Here is a 19,537-nt window from a genome sequence, read left to right as displayed (position 1 = left end):
TCAAAGTGAAATGAAAGTTACAAACAAACCAAACAGTGCTGCGGAAAAACCCAGAAAAAGTCCCAGAAGGAGTTCCCAGCACTGCCAGGAACATCTAAAACCCCAGTTGTTCCTTTTGCACTCCCAGTTGATGAAACAAACTCTGGATTAGTGAAATTTTCTGACATTGTGGACTGGATTTTTGAAACTTTCAATGTACCCGATCCAATTAAAATTTTTCTTACAGCATTCCTCCCAACAGTTAGATCATTTTTGAAGCAGTTGACTGCCCAATGGCCCCTCCTTGCAGCGATTGTATCCTTCGATGCCTAATTCAACTGCGTATATGAAGGATTCTATCTCTGTCTTACAGTGGAATTGTAGAAGTATTTTACCAAAAATTGATTCGTTTATAGTTTTGATAAATAAAAACAAATGCGATGCATTTTCCCTTTGTGAAACTTGGCTTACTTCATATATTGATCTCAACTTCCATGATTTTAATATTATTCGCCTTGATCGAGACACCCCATATGGAGGAGTACTTTTAGGGATTAAAAAGTGCTATTCTTTCTATCGTATTAACCTCCCCTCGATTCCAGGCATCGAAGTTGTCGCATGTCAAATGACAATACAAGGTAAAGAGCTTTGTATTGCCTCAATATATATTCCTCCCAGAGCACAGGTTGGGCAACGGCTGCTCTTTGATTTAATAGAACTTCTTCTCTCGCCACGTTTGATTTTGGGAGACTTCAACTCTCATGGCGTGGCTTGGGGTTCCCCTTACAATGATAACCGCTCCTCTTTAATCTATAACCTTTGCGATGACTTCGACATGACTATTTTAAACAACGGTGAAATGACACGTATCCCGAAACCTCCAGCGCGCCCAAGCGCTTTGGATCTATCCTTATGTTCGACGTCGCTACGGTTGGATTGCACATGGAGGGTTATCCTCGATCCTCACGGTAGCGACCATTTGCCTATTCTTATTTCAATTAATAACGGGTCAACTCGCATGCGACCAGTTGACATTCCGTATGACCTCACACGGAATGTCGATTGGAAGTTATACGAGGAAATGATTTCAAAAGCGGTCGATTCGATTCAACATCATCCACCACTTGAAGAATACAACCTCCTCGCGGGCTTGATTCTCGACGCCGCGTTGCAAGCCCAAACGAAGAAATATCCCGGCGTAACGATTAAAGAACGGCCTCCCACTCCGTGGTGGGACCAAGAGTGCTCCGATGTCTACACGCAAAGATCCGACGCGTTTTTGGCCTACCAGAAGGGAGGTATACCTGGCGACTATTTACGGTATTCGAAGCTTGATACCAAGCTTAAAAGCTTGGCTAAAGCAAAGAAACGCGGATATTGGCGTCGGTTCGTGAACGAGACGTCGAGGGAGACATCGATGAGCACTCTTTGGAACACAGCCCGAAGAATGCGGAATCGCGTAACGGTCAACGAAAGCGAGAAGTCTTCAAGTAGGTGGATATTTGATTTTGCCAGGAAAGTATGTCCGGACTCTGTTCCTGAGCAAAATATTGTTCGCGATGCGTCTCCGGGCCACGACGCGATAGAATCACCTTTTACGATGGCAGAATTTTCAGTTGCCCTCCTGTCCTGTAACAATAACGCGCCTGGGTTAGATAGAATCAAATTCAACTTGTTGAAGAACCTACCCGGCAATGCCAAGAGGCGCCTGTTGAACTTGTTCAATAAGTTCCTGGAGCAAAACATTGTACCGCAGGATTGGAGGCAAGTGAAGGTGATCGCCATCCAAAAACCAGGGAAACCAGCTTCTAATCACAACTCTTATAGGCCGATTGCAATGCTATCCTGTATCCGGAAATTGATGGAAAAAATGATACTCCGTCGTTTAGACCACTGGGTCGAATCAAATGGTATACTATCAGAAACTCAATTTGGCTTCCGCCGTGCCAAAGGGACGAATGATTGTCTTGCGTTGCTTTCAACAGATATTCAGCTGGCGTATGCTCGCAAAGAACAAATGGCGTCTGCGTTCTTGGACATTAAGGGGGATTTTGATTCCGTTTCTATTGACATTCTTTCGGGTAAACTTCACCGACAAGGATTTTCTCCAATTTTGAAAAATTTTTTGCACAATTTGTTGTCCGAAAAGCACATGCATTTTACGCATGGCGATTTGGCAACTTTTCGCATTAGCTACATGGGTCTTCCCCAGGGCTCATGTTTAAGCCCCCTTCTTTACAACTTTTATGAAAATGACATCGACGAATGTCTGGCAAATTCATGCACGATAAGACAACTTGCAGACGACAGTGTAATCTCTGTTACAGGAGCCAAAGCTGCCGATTTGCAAGGACCATTGCAAGATACCTTGGACAATTTGTCTGCTTGGGCTTTACAGCTAGGTATCGAATTCTCTCCGGAGAAGACTGAGATAGTAGTTTTTTCTAGGAAGCATGAACCTGCTCAGCTTCAAACACAATTAATGGGTAAAACGATTTCTCAGGTTTTGCTACACAAATATCTTGGTATCTGGTTCGACTCTAAAGGCACCTGGGGTTGTCACGTGAGGTATCTGATGAAAAAATGTCAACAAAGAGTGAATTTTCTTCGTACAATAACCGGACAATGGTGGGGAGCCCATCCAGGAGACCTTATAAGGCTTTACCAAACAACGATATTGGCTGTTATTGAATACGGGTGTTTCTGCTTCCGCTCCGCAGCAAACACACATTTGATCAAACTGGAGCGAATACAATATCGTTGTTTGCGTATCGCCTTAGGTTGCATGCAGTCGACCCATACGATAAGTTTGGAGGTCTTAGCTGGAGTACTACCATTGAAAAACCGCTTCTGGAGCCTGTCTTCTCGTATTCTAATCAAATGTGAGGTCTTGAACCGTTCCGTGATTGAAAATTTTGAAAGGTTAATCGAACTTCATTCTCAAACCCGTTTTATGACATTGTATTTCAATCACATGTCCCAAAATATTAACCTTTCTTCGAATATTCCAAATCGTGTCGACTTATCAAATACTTCTGATTCTACTGTGTTTTTCGATACATCCATGATAGAAAAAACTCGTGGAATCCCGGATCATTTACGCGTGCAGCAGATCCCTAAAAATTTTTCCAATAAATATCGAAACATCAACTGCGACAATATGTACTACACTGACGGATCACTTCTTGATGGGTCCACTGGCTTCGGTATTTTCAATAACAATTTAACCGTCTCCCATAAACTCGATAATCCTGCTTCTGTTTACGTCGCAGAATTAGCTGCAATTCAGTACACCCTAGGGATTATCGAAAAAATGCCCAAGGACCATTATTTCATCTTTACGGACAGTCTCAGTTTCATTGAGGCTCTCCGATCGATGAAAGATGTTAGGCACTCTCCGTATTTCCTGGGGAAAATACGGGAACATCTGAGTGCTTTATCCGAAAAATCGTATCAGATTACCTTAGCGTGGGTCCCTTCTCACTGCTCGATACCGGGCAATGAGAAAGCGGACTCTTTGGCTAAGGTGGGTGCAATAAATGGCGATATTTATGAAAGACCAATTGCTTTTAATGAATTTTTCGCATTTGTACGTCAGAATACGATCATCAGTTGGCAAAATGCTTAGACCAGAGGGGAACTGGGAAGGTGGTTACATTCCATAATCCCCAAGGTGTCGACGAACCCGTGGTTCAAGGGGTTGGATGTAGGTCGGGATTTCATTTGCGTGATGTCCCGGCTTATTTCCAATCACTATAGATTTGACGCGCATCTCCGTCGTGTTGGGCTCGGGGAGAGTGGTATCTGTGCCTGTGGTGAAGGTTATCACGACATAGAGCATGTGGTTTGGTCATGCCCTGTACACCGTGACGCCAGGTCTAGATTAATAGCTTCCCTGCAGGCCGAAGGTAGGCAGCCGGCTGTTCCTGTTCGTGATGTCTTGGCGAGCCGAGACCTATCCTACATGTCCCTTATATACGTTTTCCTGAAATCCATCCACGCCCCAGTTTAGTCCTATTCCCTTCCGCCTACATCCAACCAAACGACAAGAACACGTTAAGACCCCGGATCCGGAAACAGCAACTAGACCCGCACGATACTCTCAGGTCCCGAGGGAGACAACCCAATATGCCAGTCCGTAATATCTTGGCCCAGCAGCGAAACATATTCAAAAGGCTGCTTGCCTATGGCGATTGAAAACCATCAAACAACAAATCAGTGCTTTTAATGCAAAACATTCTAGCTTTAAGTTAGATTAAGTTTCAGCTCGTAGTCGGCAGCGAGGATAAAAAATTTGCTTTTAGTTATTAAGATACTTTAGAAAGTAAGCTACCAGATATAATTGGCGCTGTTAAACATTAAATTATATTTGTGCCGTGTCAAATAAATTATAGATGAAGAAAAAAAAAAAGTTTGATGTTCCGGACGAAGTAAGCAAGCAGAAACCAATAATTTCCTGATTTGGCAAGCATTCTGCTCACCTACGATCTTCTGACCGGATCTAGCTTCGTGCCACCATTCAAATTATGTCCGTGATACGAAGTCAACGGGGTCACTTTCGTACCCAAGCCCCCAATGCACCGGAACGAAGACCTATCGAAAATTACTGGGGTTTGTGAAGAAGGCACTACGGAAACATTCCGAGGAGGTCAAATCTAAGGAGGACTTGTAGAAAAAGTGGATTACTGTACGGAAAAAGCTTTCATAAGAATTTAGGATGGTACTAGGTCGAGCTGGTATGATATTCATCAATACTTTATTCGTCGAGTGCTCATATTGGTTGATTTATCGTTGCAACCATTAACAATACTAAAGTGAATGCCTTTAAAAAAGAGCACAGCAAATAAAACGGCCCCACTTGGATTACTGTGGTTTTCATAATATTTAAGATATCAAAATTCGTTAATATTCTGTCCTTGAACTCATATCATTAAGTTTTTTCAAAATTCCAATGACTTACTTAATGAAGATTAATGAAATCAATAGGGCCTGAACTAAGGATGACAACGATGCTATACGATTTGTTCTTTTTTTCTAAATGGAATAATAATTAAAACTTATACAGAAAAAAATGTTTGGATATTAAACACGGACACCGTCTGTAAATAATCTAGGTCTGCAGAGTTCTGGTAAAATCAATCAAATCTAATCAACCGAACTAATCGTCCGTTCTTTTGAGTTCGGGCAAGCAACCTTGTCGGTGCTATTGCTCTAGCAGCGACCGCGCAAGATTCGATCATTTGTCAGCCCAGAATGACAGCGCGAGTGATAGGTTTTTGCATCAATCCGACGGGGAGGAAAACAGAAACAAACACCCCATAAACTTACTTCCACCCATCGGTACCAGCAGCAGCATCGGTCAGCAAGCACCGTGTGGCGAATGTTAATTAGAAGTGACCGCGAGACGACTGTGTTTTGTTTCGTTCGCGTCCCTCCGCTTGCCTCTAGCCTTGAGAGTTGGCTGAGACCAGAATCAGAAAGATTCCTATCCTGTACTGCCGGAACAATGATTGTTGCTATCAATAGCTATTCGCACGATGACATTGCTTGCGTTTGTTACTCATCGACGCACGTACTTTCTCGTGGCACTCGGTGAGCTCTCGTAGGTAGGTACTTAACGCGATGCAGAGTCATTGTTCTTGATCCGATGCATCCTCCGTCGCGGTGGCGACGTTCATTACAATTGCTGATGAGATTGGTTGTTGTCGTGCTGTTATCCCAGAGTATGCTGTCTGATGAGTCAAGATAGTCATGATGATGAAGGAAGAAAGGTTGGTTATAATCATAATGCGCGCCGGGAAATTAAGGTTCGATGACCTCATCACAAGCTTCTCTAATGCGGCCGAGGTATGATTCATGGCGACACTTCAATCTGTGCTAGACGGTTGTGGTTTCAGCAAGTCAACTGTGAGATGTAAATCATCGAGAGTCTCGAATTAGCTGAACAACCAGTCATTGGTGCTTATTCTTACTGAAGTTGATTTCTAGATTCTTTCTTACTAATCAAAACGGTAAAAAATAGATATTATATTGGTGGGTCTACAGGTTAACGCCCTTTGCAAAACTTAATACGCATTGTTATATAAGTAAGGTATCAATGCAGAACGCATTGCGTTCGACCGTATCGACCAATCCAATAGTTTTCACTTACCGATCATTAAAAACGGTGCCGCCAGGTTGATGCCAATGAATTCGATGCCAAGGTACATGGCCAGCCCAAAGGCGGCCGACGTCGCCATCACCGCCGACACATTTCCCATCAGTCCGAGCCACGGTTTCGACCTCACCACGTCACCCATCATGCACGTCACAACACTGTGTTTCGAATGAGGCAACAAAAAAAAAGAAAAAGAAAATGTTTTTTAGTAATCGTGAGTCGATAATTGTCTTACATCCCATTTTTCAGGATGCTAACGACGTTCGAAATCTAAATGAGTTAATTAATTGATGTACATTAGGAGCTTTTACTCGTAAAGAATGTCTTCGCATGCAAACACCGCGGCGTGACTCAACAATTAACCCATTAGCCGCCGCCAGAACGCCTCGAGTTCAAACTCACCTAAACAGGGCCATCAGCAGAAAGGTTGAGCTAAAGTACGGCACGACTGTCCGAGTGTTCCGTTCCAGTTCGTGATCGAGGGTACGCGACGCGAACCGAGCGACCCGAATATGTTTGAACACACCGTTATCTTCTGCGTAACCGACCGCCTCGAGGAACGCTTCCTCCCAGGCGGCACCGCGCGCGTCCTGCTTCTTCGAGTCGGCCGTCACAAAGTAAACCATCTGCAGTGACGGTACCGAGATGATGATATTATCCTCGGACACTTGCGTCCCGCCGAGGAACACCGGAAAGACGTGCGCATCCCAGGTGACCGGATTGAACATTACTGGAAAGGTGAGGTTCAGGTCACCAGCTTCAACCTGTTAAAAATAAAATAAAAAAAACAATCAAACTTTATCGAATTTAGGATATCTCGAACTAACCTCGTCGATTATCTGGTCCAGATTGAGGATGTCGTTGAGGAAGCATTCGTTTTCCCAGCGGGCACAGGCCTCCCGGTAGGTAAACGTTTCCCCATCGTAATGCACGGTTGCATTCTGGATGATGCCGTCCAGCTGTCGAAGCTCTTCCCAGACTTCCCGCCGCAACAGGTTCTTGTTTTCGTCCTTGGAGGTGATTATCACCCGACCGAATCGGCCTGAAACGAGAAAGGAGGGAACACCGTTTAATTGACTGTGAAAACTGTTTCAATTTGTTCGACTTGTTCAACAGGCACAGATAACAACGAAGATCGTGATCGGGTATAGCTAATTACTGTTCCGACACGGATTTTCCTCTGTTTCGGTTTGGTGGCGAACGTGCAAAACTTCCGAACGTGTGTATTGGAAGTTTAATTTAGTTTCAAGGATAAATAAGCGCAAGTTGATTGATTTGAACGCACACATGCTCTAGAGGCTCTTCAACTATAGCGTTTCTGAAAGCAATGCTTCGAACCAAAGTGGAATTTACATTCACTAGTTTTGAAATTTGAAAACTAGTTAGGGATTACAAGCCGTTGACCACGGTTCACCTTCCGTGTGGCTCTTGTTCACGACTGAATAATATTTTCCAATAAACAATTAACCCCTTTGTGCACGTTCCATTTCCTAATTGAAGCTGTTAAATAATAGTCAATACTAAAACAGTAATTACCCAGTAACTAACCCACATCTCATCTCATTGAAATGCTGTGGTTACTAATCCAAACAAGAGAAAAAAAAACAATAGAGTACGAAACCAATCAATCTCGGATCGAGTTTTCTTGCTAGGACCGCAAAGTCGTAAAATGCCGGAACAAGTTTGTCAAATAAACTAATCACATGTCGAACGACAATGGTGTTTTTTTACAACCCCTGTCGATATATCATTCCAGGGCAATTCCAGCACTTGGAATTGACCTGTCATTCCACTAGCATTTCTGTTCGATTTTATTCTCGCAATAATTTGTCTTCTTTCATTAGCAAATGGTAGGTACTTAGCACAAAAGGCATCGGGATAAGGTGCAGGTGAGCAGGCCGTAAAATAACTCGTAGGAATTTTAAGCTTTCTACTGTCAATAACGACCGATCTAAACCGCAGAGTTCGCAATAACTCTTGAAGGTTCGTGCTGCCAATTAATTCTTTTGTGTATGGGCAAGATTCGACGAACGTGTGTTTGACTTTTCCGTGTGGCATTTCTACAAACTGCGCGGTGGGTTTATATCATAATGTCATACGAACTATGATCAGCTCCCCCGTAGAATTATTGGAATTGGATTCACGAAAAAGGCGTTTTCTGAGCCGGTGCCGATTCAGCTAAAATTGTTTTCTCATAGCGCTATAATTTGAAAGCGTGTCAGTCAAATAGCAGTGGATTTTGGTATTGGTCTCCTATTACCAAAATATTACCAGTTTATTCTACAGCAATACGTATTCAATATGACGAAGTTATTCCGTGCAATTTCGTTAGAAGTATTTTTAGCATTATTTGTACAAAACCATTCAAGAATGCTCACAATCTCCACAAGATGTAGTCTAGAAAAAAAAAATCACAGGAGGGTTGTGTGCAAAGCCACGACCGCAAGATGAAGGAGAATACTTTTACAAGAGAGACAACCCGGCTGCTTGCGTGTCAGTCATTTTTCCTAGTAAATAAATGTTGACCGCTCATTGGCAGTATTCTGTGCAAATGAAGTTGAAGTACTACTCAATTACAGTTTGCACATATAAATACGACCTCACTGAACAGGAAAAGTACAAACTCTTTGCGGCGCAAACAAGTTTCAACAGTCAGAGTATATCGTCAGTTGAATTCAATACTGGCACAACTCAAAATTCAGAGTTTCGAAAAAAACGCGTTTGAAAATTTGCGTCAAAAATTTCTTTTTTCATTTCTTTTTTTCCACTATAAAACTTCCCATTTTTATTGAACTTGTTTGGGTATATCATGTGCATGTAATGAGCAAGTTATAAGAACTGTAACCTCATTTTTCGGTCTTTTTAGGGGTATCTTAGATTTGTGCAATAAAGGCACATCTACCTATATATCTGGAAATATTGTGAATTTTGAAACAAGTCTTTGTGAGATGAAACTTTATAGTACCGTCATCCGGGGTGAGATTGTGCCAAAAAATGATGCTTTTTTGATCTTAAGCTTCTAACGCACACATTTAAACAAAGAATTCGATCCAAAATACACCAATGCATCCTAGAATGTTTTGTTATCAACTACAACAAATATGGTTGAGTTACAATAAACTATAATTTTGCTAAAAATACATGAACTTTGGCTCAATCTCACCCCTTCTATGGGGTGAGATTGTGCCAAAAACAAAAAGTTGAATTTAATACCTGTTAAATGAACAGTAGTGTGTCTACGAATAATCCACATGACTAACATGATAAAACAGTAAGTATAGGGACGACCATAAACAACGTGGACTATTAAGGGGCTTTAGAGGGTTGATCAGAAACTATGTTTCATATGAATTATAAAAAAATGTATGGCCGGATCAAAATGATACATAGAGTAATTAGTTATGAGAACGTGGCTTATAGACAGTCTCTATACACATAGTAGCGTCTCCAGGTAGCCTAAAAAGGGGAAACGTTAGGACATGAAGTTTGAGAAGACTTTTCGTTTTAATTATTATGTGTCATTGACAACTGTATATTCCATTGGAGATCTTAATACCTCTGGAAACGTACCCACAACCCTCCTTCTTTTCTTAAAAGTCATCTGTTTAAATAGAATTGGTGTACAAAATTTTGCTACATTCCATAAGTAATATCAATAATTGAAAATTTCTATATAACAATTGAGAACAGTAAGCTTCTCAAGCTTTTAGTCATTATTTCAAAGAATACCATAGCTAGACAACATACCTTATGCTGTGGGGACAAAAAACATACCCTATGTAAACAATGCAAGTGTTTTGATGTATACTGATATAATTTTGTCGTGAATGTGAATTCCGCACACTGTGCCGTTCAATATAGCTTGGCACAATCTCACCCCAAAAGGGCTCGAAGAGTGTACAGTTTGGAAAAACATTATTTTCTAAGCCGGCACAGGTTCAATGCATAATATTTCCTCAACACATTGGAGACGACATCCTAACGTACCAACTGAGCAGTAAGTTCTTGTGATTTTTTGATCGGGTTGGTTTTCCTGGGACATTTTTGGATAACGTTATTTGCGCATGTTTTTCACCCTGTACTTTGAAACATTCTTTAAGCGAAACAGTTCACTGATATTATCTATATTCCATTTAAAGTTGTGAATAAATATGTCATGTTTCATAAAGTATTGATTTTAAGGTATTAGGTTTTGTAAATCTCAAGTAATTTAACATACAAACATTTCCCGTTTTGGCTCAATCTCACCTCCGTGGCTTAATCTTACCCCGGCAGTCGGTATTTGGCATCGTTTGCCATCAATAACTCAAAACTGCAAAATTTTGAGTTGTGCCAGTATTGAATTCAACTGGCGATATGTACATGTGATTTCAAATTAAGATAGTTAACTTTTGGTTAAAGCTCAGAACAAGAAAATATTAAATCTTCAATTCATTCGTTTCGTTGTCCTAAAAAGGACAGTTAGTTGTTTAATTTAAAATCAGATATGACGCTGATTGCATCTCTGTGTTACGCCGATAGCCGATTAACCTACGGCCGGGCGAATCGGTTCGCGCCGCTTTTCGCGTTTAGCCTGGCAGAGGCTCAATGCGCACGGCCAACACAATAGAAAGGTGTTTTCACATTGTCTACGCTGCTATTGTCTGTTATTGCTGAGTGCTGATATCTGCTGCTACTGCTGTCAACGTTGTGGACGGTCCATCCAGCTCACCTTCCGACTAATGAATGTAGCTAGTTTTCTCAGAAACATCTTTTTTATAGCCGAAGGGCGCTACGAAATAGGCCACGCCTTTCTGTTCAGTTTTACCATTTCCTAATGTTCTTTAGAGGAATTATTCCACAATTCGCATTTGATTTTTGTATCCAGCGAATAAACACCGACGGTGCTCTCACACACGCAACGGTTTTAACCCGTTTCTTATTGCGGTTTGTAACATCAAGCGATTTCGTTTGCTCGCTGTTGCGTGTTGCATCATGTTGCAACTTGGCAGCTGGGAGACGACGAAATTCTGTTAATGCTGATTGATTGCATCGACTTCATATTAGCTCTGCATAGTCGAACTAACTGTCTTTGTGAATCCGGTCTAACAGGGCAGTTTGCTATTCAAAGTCGGTTATGCTGATCGCAGCCTTTGCGCTGCCCCTACAGTGGGGGGTTTACTAAATAAAGTAAAAATTAGACAACTACAACAGAATTTGATTGCACCCGCACAGAATGTCTGCTTGTGTTGATACCAGAAAATTATTAACCTTCAATTATTTGTTTATTTGCCTTGAAAAAGGCATTTTGCGGTTCAAAATCGGTTGCTGATCACAACCTTTGAGCTGCCCTAACAGTGGAGGAATTAAGATACACGGACAACATGCACTGTGGAAGCTATTTCACATTCAGTAAATTAGACGGGTGCGAAAAATTTAAATTGCTAGGATCCAACACAAAATCTTGCTTGCGTTGTCGAAAATTATTAACTTTCAATGACCTTGTTTATTTGCCTTGAAAAAGGCATTTTGATTTCCAAAATTGGATTTCCTGATGGCAATCTTCATGCTGCCCCAACACGGGGGGAATAATAACAGTCTGGCGACACACACTGAGAAGAACCGCGCTGCTCCTGAGACATATTGACCAACCACAGGGCTAGTGCTGCTGCTAAGGAAGGACGACTGCTGTTGTCGCTGTCTAGAACTATAATGAGCGGCTTCGGCTGAAACAGGCTCTTATATAGGCCAAACAGTATGTTTTCAATTGCAAGGTATATGATTCTGTCGACCGTGCTTGGGAAGCAGTCATATAACGACCAATCAGAGGTCGAATTTTTCGTTTTGACAAGGCTTGACTATTTTCAATAGTACAATAGTGTGAATAAGAAAATTACAATTATCTTATATTGGGAAGAATCTTAGAAGATTTTCCAATCTATTGCTGCAAGAACGAAGGAAATCCATCGAATACTAACCGATTTATTAGCATTTGAAATTGGACATATTTTTCACTTTTTTCGGTTTTAGATTTTCATTTCACATCCCTATGTAGCCGAACTTCCTGAGAGAAGTATTCTACTTCAAAAAACTGTTTGGCATATATTTAGGCTTGTTTGTCATTCGATGAAAATAAACGACTGTGTTCAAAACAGAATCCTAATAAAACAAGGCATGGTTGATTATTGTTGTTGGTTTATTAAAAGTAAAGCCTTGGTGCTACATTCCGATCGGAACTTGACCTTCTGTTTATTTATACACAGACTTCGCAGCCCACTGTTTAGTGTACGGGACAATTGCGGGGTTAGCGCTACGATCCTACTGACACTAACAGTCTCTACCGAGCCAAGACTCGAACCTACGACGACTGGCTTGTTAGGCCACCATCGTACCTCGAGACCATCTGGGAGAGTGTTGGTTTATTATTGTTCTTAAATTCTGATACATATTGGTTCTGCGCTCTCATCTTTTAGGGTGCTCGGATGTTAACTACTAAATGCATTTCTTTTTAATTTTGCTTCAGTCTGGTTTGTTGTTTGTTTCATTTGAACTATTCTCCCTTTAATTTATTTGTCACTAATTCAAACAAATTGTTTTTAAGTTTTTGAAGATGTTTGAACAACTTACGAAAAGTGATTTTGGCTATTTCCAAACAGAAAATTAAAGTATATGAAAGCCGCCATGCGTAAAATGTATGTGCTTTTCGGACAATAAATTGTGCAAAAAGTTGTTCAAAATTAGAGGAATTTTTTTTCGGTGAAATTTATCCGAAAGGATGTCAATGGAAAAGGAATCAAAAGCTTACTCAGTGTCCAAGACACAGCCGCCAACTGGTCTCTGCGAACATACGCCAGCTGAATAGTTGAAGCCATCGCAAGTCAATCTTTCATCTATTTGGCCCGCGGAAGCCAAACTAAGTATTTGATAGTAAACCATTCGATTAGACCCAATGATCTAACCGATGGAGTACCATTTTTTTCACCAATTTCCGGATACAGGATAGCATTGCTATCGTTCTACAAGAGTTACAGTCTGTGGTTACAGTCTCCCAAAATCAAATGTGGCGAGAAAGGAAGTTCTATTTAATCAAAGAGCAGCCACTGCCCAACCTATGCTTCAGGGGGCCTTGTATTACCTTGTAGTGTCATTTGACACGCGACAACTTTGACACTTGGAATCGAGAGTAGGGTAATACGATAGAAAGAATAGCACTTCCCAATCCCTAGAAGTACTCCTCCATATGAGGTGTCTCGATCAAGAGAATAATTTTAAAAATCATGGAAGTTAAGATAAAAATTCAAAATAAGCCAAAGCGAAAATTGAAAATAGAGGCTATTTTTGATGCAGAAATGTAAATGTCCCCACTCCGGGTTCCTACTGGGCATCCGGATCGTTCCGGTTGTGGCCAACGCAGTCTCTATTCAAAAATATGTCTTTTGGATAATTCCTGATAAGAAATCCTGGAAATAGAGGCGACGCACGCTATATTTTGATGCAGAAATGTAAATTCTACCACTATGGGTTCCTCCGGGGCATCCAGGTGATCCTGGAAGTGACCATTACAACCTATGTTCAGAAATATATCTTTTTAAAGATTCGTGATGAAAAATCCTGAAGATAGAAGTATCACACGCTATATTTGATGCAAAAATGTAAATGTCCCCATTCCGGATCCCTTCGGTGCATCCGGGTTGTTCCGGAAGTGGTCAATGAACCTGAAAATATGTCTTTTGAAAAATTCCTGATGAAAAACCTGAAGATAGAGGTGTCACACGCTACATTTGGTGCAAAAACGTAATTGTCCCCTATTAAAGGTTTCTCTGAGAACTTCCGGATGAAAAATAACCATTTCTCGATGAGTTCTTGGCCGATTCCGGATCTTGATGAACTATTCGCTTGATTTTGTCATCTATGCCAATGATGCAAATAAGCATTTTTATCAGGTAACCCATTACCAAATCCATCCAAAAATTAGCAGGTTTGACATGCCTACCGGAATTCAGGAATATTTCCTACATCCGGTAACCTAGGCCTAGGTCAGAAATGAAACTTCAAAAGTTTTCCAGTTCAATGGTGTTCGAATGATTAAAATCGAATAACATTTGGCTTCAGCATTTCAATTTTCATCCAAATTTTGCCTATCCTACTTATTTCGACTATCCCCTGTACTTTGCATTTTTCGTGCCTCATTGAAGCAGTAGGCGGCTGTGCGACCTAACTGTTTGCAATGAATGCAAGTTCATTACACGTAGCACACATAGCCGTACATTGCTTCCAAAGCTGCAAAAACATGATCGAAATTGTTTTGACCCAAAAAACTTGATTTTAGAGCCGTAGTGCCTTCAGCAATGCTGATCCATTAATTATTCTCCATTTCATAGAAATTGTAATTTTGTGATTGATCCACTAAACAGTGAGAAGTGGATTTTACTTTTTCCATTTTTGCAGATAAAAATTCAATTTGTTCAGCAAAGATGTAGCACAATTTATAATAAACAACTTTGTTAAAGACATCATGCTGCTATCTGGCTATTTAAATGCAATTGTTTGTTTCGTTATAGCAAACAATATTTTAGAAGATTGCAAAATTTTAGAGCATCACTACAAAAAGTTTAATTGAAATCAATTGATTTTTAGAGGTGATCTACAGAATAGATGTATGATGTCTTTAACAAAGTTGTTTGTTATAAAATGTTCTATAACTTTGCCTAACAAAGTGGATTTTTATACTCCAAAATGAGAAAAGTGAAATTCGTTTCTCAATGTTAAGTGGATTAATCACAAAATTGCAACTTCTATAATAAAGAGAGTAATTAATGGAACAACTTTACTGAAGACACTGTGGCTCTTAAATCAATTTTTTTTGGGTCAAAATAATTTCGATCACGTTTTTGCAGTTTTGGAAATAGTGTGAGCCGCCCAGACTGACGAGCTCGATGAATCTAGACGTGGGTAGGTAGTGCAGATTCGGCAAATATGACACGATACGAGTCTGACGTGGTATAGGTTTACTCACCTCCTGACCCCAATTGTTTACAATCTAGTATTTTTACCTCAGAGAGGCTACTGTTCTGAAAACAGCCAGCACTCGACGGACAGACTCGGATCGTTCGCAATTCCGTCGATCTTCACGTCTCGGGAGGGAACGTATACGCTGTACTCCCTCCGTAAGAGATCCGAACAAACAATTGGCCTGTTTGAATTTGAATTATGTTCAATGGATTCAGCATTGGCCTTGCTTTAGGTCGAAAGTAAACCACCAAAGGGCCTGTTTTTTTGGTGCAGGAATTTGCAAGGAAAGATGTAGCATGGACAGGGTCGGGTAAATTCGGTGATGGTGGAGTGGGAGGTTAGGAATCTGCATCCATCGCGCTATACTTAGGGCACAAACACGGCAGACAAGCACGGACCTTCCATTTCTTTTTTTCTTTGGTGTTAGAAGAGCGAACAGAGGGCCCAGCACTAACAACCCAATCATCCGACAGAAGGCAGCAACGATGCCAAAAAGTTGCACAAAGTCGCGTGACCTTGAACGCGGATCAATTTGCACTTGAATAAAACAGGACCGAGCAAACAATTTCGGGACTTCTACACACGTATTTTATTGTATTCTATCGGAATGAATATCAAACACATCAAATGCCATCCTCCTGTAATTCATCAATTTGTATCAAACTTCCCTGCTGTAAATCGCAATAATTTCATTGTGCACAATTTGAATCAAGTCTTTGAATTTAGTTGCTTAAAATTGTATACCGAGTACTTTTGTCGTCAAGCCGTTTCTCTACGTTTCTCGTTAATATTAGATTTTTCGCTATTTGTTTAGAGATGGCGCCAGCAGTGCGTGCTGGTGGATTTTGACATATCTAAAACGCGAGCTGAGGTATATGGTAACCAAACCGCGGTGACACGTCATGTGATTTTATTGTGGTGAAATATACTTTTGGTTGTGTGAAAATGTTTTATTTTGTGCCAAATAATCTCCATTTTCAGTTGGTTTCGAGGTACAATCAGGCCCGTAGCTACCGGGGGGGGGCTAGGGGGGCTTAGCCCCCCCACGCGTTTGCATTGCCCCACCACGCAATTTTCTCATATATTTGATTGTTACTAGGTACAAAAAACCAAAAGAAAAATCGGAAATATAAGAAATATGCATTATTGAATAGTCTCCAGTTTTTTTTATTTTACCAATATCAGTCAATTTTTGTTTGTTAAGAACAATTGCACCTTGCATTTAAGTAGTTCATTAAATCTCAAAAGAACCGTGTTCAAGTTCGAACAATCAAAACGGTCGAACTCAAAAAAATTGAATTACTCAATCTTGAAACTGAAACTGACGATCCGCATACTTCCGGATGTCCGGTCCAGCGTCTGGGAGTGAAAATGTCAGTTTTTTTTAAAATGTGTCATTTTAATGAAAGAACCAATCACAGTTTTATATGTTTGATAATATAAGGACAATGCAAAACAAGTTTTGCTGCAAAATTTGACCAGTTTTTCCAGAAGTTTTAATTTCTCACTTTTTGATTTCTTGGATTGAACAAGTCGTGGGCAAAAAAGGGTTCGCCACAGAAGCTAGAATCACGAAAGGCAGAAGCACGAAAGGCAGAATCATGAAAGGCAGAACTCTATGACCGTGCACACAAGGCAGAATATTTCAGAAGGCAGAATTTCGAAGGGCACGAAAGGCAGAATCACTGATAGCAGAAATTGACTCACGATAGCTATGTGCGTGATGGCGAAACATAAAACAATTCATGCGGCGAAGACGCATAATCGAGGGCAAGGGACCGAGGCGGCACAAAGCCGCCGTGGTTTCCGCGGTCCGAGCCGGCCACCGACCCGCCGTCGGAAGCGGCGGCCTCTCGCATACAAACAACTGATCTATTGGTTTTCTAGGATTATTCAAACAGGTTTTCTTTCCCTTAGTTAAGTACGAACGAGCGGTTTTGATTCTGCCATTCGTGCTCTTTGTGATTCTGCCATTCGTTATTCTGCCTTATGAAATATTCTGCCTTTCGTAATTCTGCTTTCTTTGATTCTGCCTTTCGTAATTCTGCCTTTCAATTTTCTGCCTTTTGTAGGAGACCCGCAACAAATGACACACAAGACAAGTTATTTCAAATATTAAACTTTCAGCCAGTATCCAAACTCCCTGCAGTGTGCTTCTTGTGATTCATGTTTATGTTCAGTTCAATTATTTTGGCAGGACTTTTCCACACCTCGGAAGCATAACCCAGTCCGTTACCTGGCCCGGACAACTATGTTCCAGTTAGGTCCGAAATGAAACCGGACAACAACATTGATCAAACAATGCGAATCGTAAAATTTAGAACTAAGGCTGACGGTTGAATCGGTTCATTCTCTCAATATTTCTTCGCGAATAGAATCTCTCAGTATCGTCGATTTCAAATAATGCGATCCTCGAAAATAGGTCTCTAACGCTGTAATTCTGTAATTTGAATAAGAAAACTCTTACGGGACACCACTAACGCTTATTTGAAAATAGATGAGCTTCTGAATCTTTTGGTGCTAAAACTATTGAAATAGGAGGAAAACTGAAAAACTGATAAGAATTTTAATTTGGGCACTCCGTGTGACGCGAAAAGGTACTTTTTTGTCGAGCACATAACGGTTTTAAACTGCTTTCTCTCCAAAAAAAAACGTTTACTTAAAAAAAATTTCTGCCCCCCACCAAGCAAAACGGAGTAGCTACGGCTCTGGGTACAATGCTGGTTTAACAGCACAGTCGTCGTAAATTCGAATTTCGGTTTGGAAGAGATTGTTAGTATTACTAGGATCGTAGCGCTAGCCCCGCAGTTGTCCCGTACAATTAAACAGTTGGCTTTGCTTAATCGTCATTTACTGAAGTGTTATCACAGACAGACGTCCAAGCAAGAACAACATTGATCAAAAATTCTGTGTAAATTTTCAAAGATAATTGCGTTATAAATCACTTGTACACTAGCGCCGCCTAGTGATCTTATCGCTACAATACATTTTTTTCGCCAGGTTGGCGTCACTGGTAGCGCTATCTGGTTACGAATTGCTTCTACAAAAAACTTTACACAAGTTTGGAACTCAGCTTGGACGTCTGCCTGCGGTGTTATTTTTCTCATTTCATTCAAAGAAAACAGTGGCTGAAGCGCGTCGAGAGTTAAAAAAGCTTAGGGAAATGCTGCTCGACGTATCGTGATTGCTGTCGTGGCTTTGAAAAGGCTAATTTTGATACTGACGACTGTCCGTGTGAAGGGAGGGATATCAAAAACTCTCGGAGACGTTGAACTGGAGGATTTGCTCGATGAGGAACCATGCTAAGCGCAGGAGCAGCCCACTTTGGTATAAGGAGTTACCAACCAAGCCATTTTCAAGCGATTGCATGATTTGGGAATAATAAAAAAGGAACATGCTTTTTATAATTTGCAGCTCACGGAAGTTAAGCGTTGTTTTTTCCCTGTGAACAACTCTGCCCAAAATTGAAGAATGGGCCAATAAGTCATAGGCATGAAATCGAGAAAATCGCTTTTAAAATATTTTAATCAGAAAAAAAAATTTTGAACGTCCATGACAACATTGTGATGAGTATATCACCCCTCATATATGTCAAAACCTTACCATTGAGTTAAAACAGGAAAATGCGCAGCCAAATTTTCCATCCGTCAAGTATTTTCAACGCAGTAGTCGTTTTTTTTTTCGTAAATAACAACTCTGAAATGAGTAACATTTGACGCACTTTCGTAAAAAGTAAAACAACTCTGGAACTGAGTAACACTAGGCGTCTTTGAAAATGAGTCATCATTACTCAAATTTTGCGTACGATATTACACATTTTGGGTTTAACTCAGTTTCATTATTGGATATAATCCAGCATGACCAATGAACGACACCACATAATCATCAATAATTATACCTGATGATACAAATTAACAATAATAATTCCTTCTGTGGCGTACACAATTGAAAAAAAAATGTTACAAACTGAAGCACATCAGAATCACATCCAAAATGGGCGTCGTTACATGCGACGTTACTCAGAAAGAAGCTATATGAAGGGAACCCAAAAAGAGAGTTAAAGTGACTCAAAATCAAAAAGGACTTTTACTCATTTTTCAACGTCTACGAACATCGTTCTAAAATGAGTCAGAGTTGCTCAGTTCATGAGTTTTTATTTATTTATCGTTCTCGTTGTGCCTTGACATAAAAACAATACACTGAGCGCAATGAGTGTGCGATGCGAATAACAGCCCTGGTAATAACACACTGGTTGGTGTACATGCGGGTTGAAAACTTTTTGGATACCCGATCTGTCAAAAATATCAGAATTGTAACAAATCTTGATATTTTGTTACGAACTTTTTGTATCAACTTGTGTTCTAAACTTGGTCTCGTTAATAGTTAAAATATCAAAATAACTTACTGATT

The 19,537-nt window shown here is 40.5% G+C and overlaps 1 protein-coding gene across 1 annotated transcript in view; it reads right to left on the bottom strand.

Moving 5' to 3' along the window:
* Window positions 1–19,537, bottom strand: part of LOC129722884 (patched domain-containing protein 3) — a 168,732-nt gene that overhangs the window by 52,896 nt on the left and 96,299 nt on the right. Inside the window, exons 4-6 of the mRNA XM_055676701.1 lie at window positions 6,964–7,178; window positions 6,539–6,900; window positions 6,131–6,294 (exon numbers count right to left, since the gene is read on the bottom strand). Of these exons, the coding sequence (XP_055532676.1) occupies window positions 6,131–6,294; window positions 6,539–6,900; window positions 6,964–7,178 (741 nt within the window). The remainder of the gene's footprint in view (window positions 1–6,130; window positions 6,295–6,538; window positions 6,901–6,963; window positions 7,179–19,537) is intronic.

The sequence above is a fragment of the Wyeomyia smithii genome, chromosome 2 (genome assembly GCF_029784165.1).
Source record: "Wyeomyia smithii strain HCP4-BCI-WySm-NY-G18 chromosome 2, ASM2978416v1, whole genome shotgun sequence".
Classification (NCBI taxonomy): Eukaryota; Metazoa; Arthropoda; class Insecta; order Diptera; family Culicidae; genus Wyeomyia; species Wyeomyia smithii.
The sequence above is the reverse complement of the archived record's forward strand: the minus strand, read 5'-3'. Positions and strand labels throughout refer to the sequence as shown.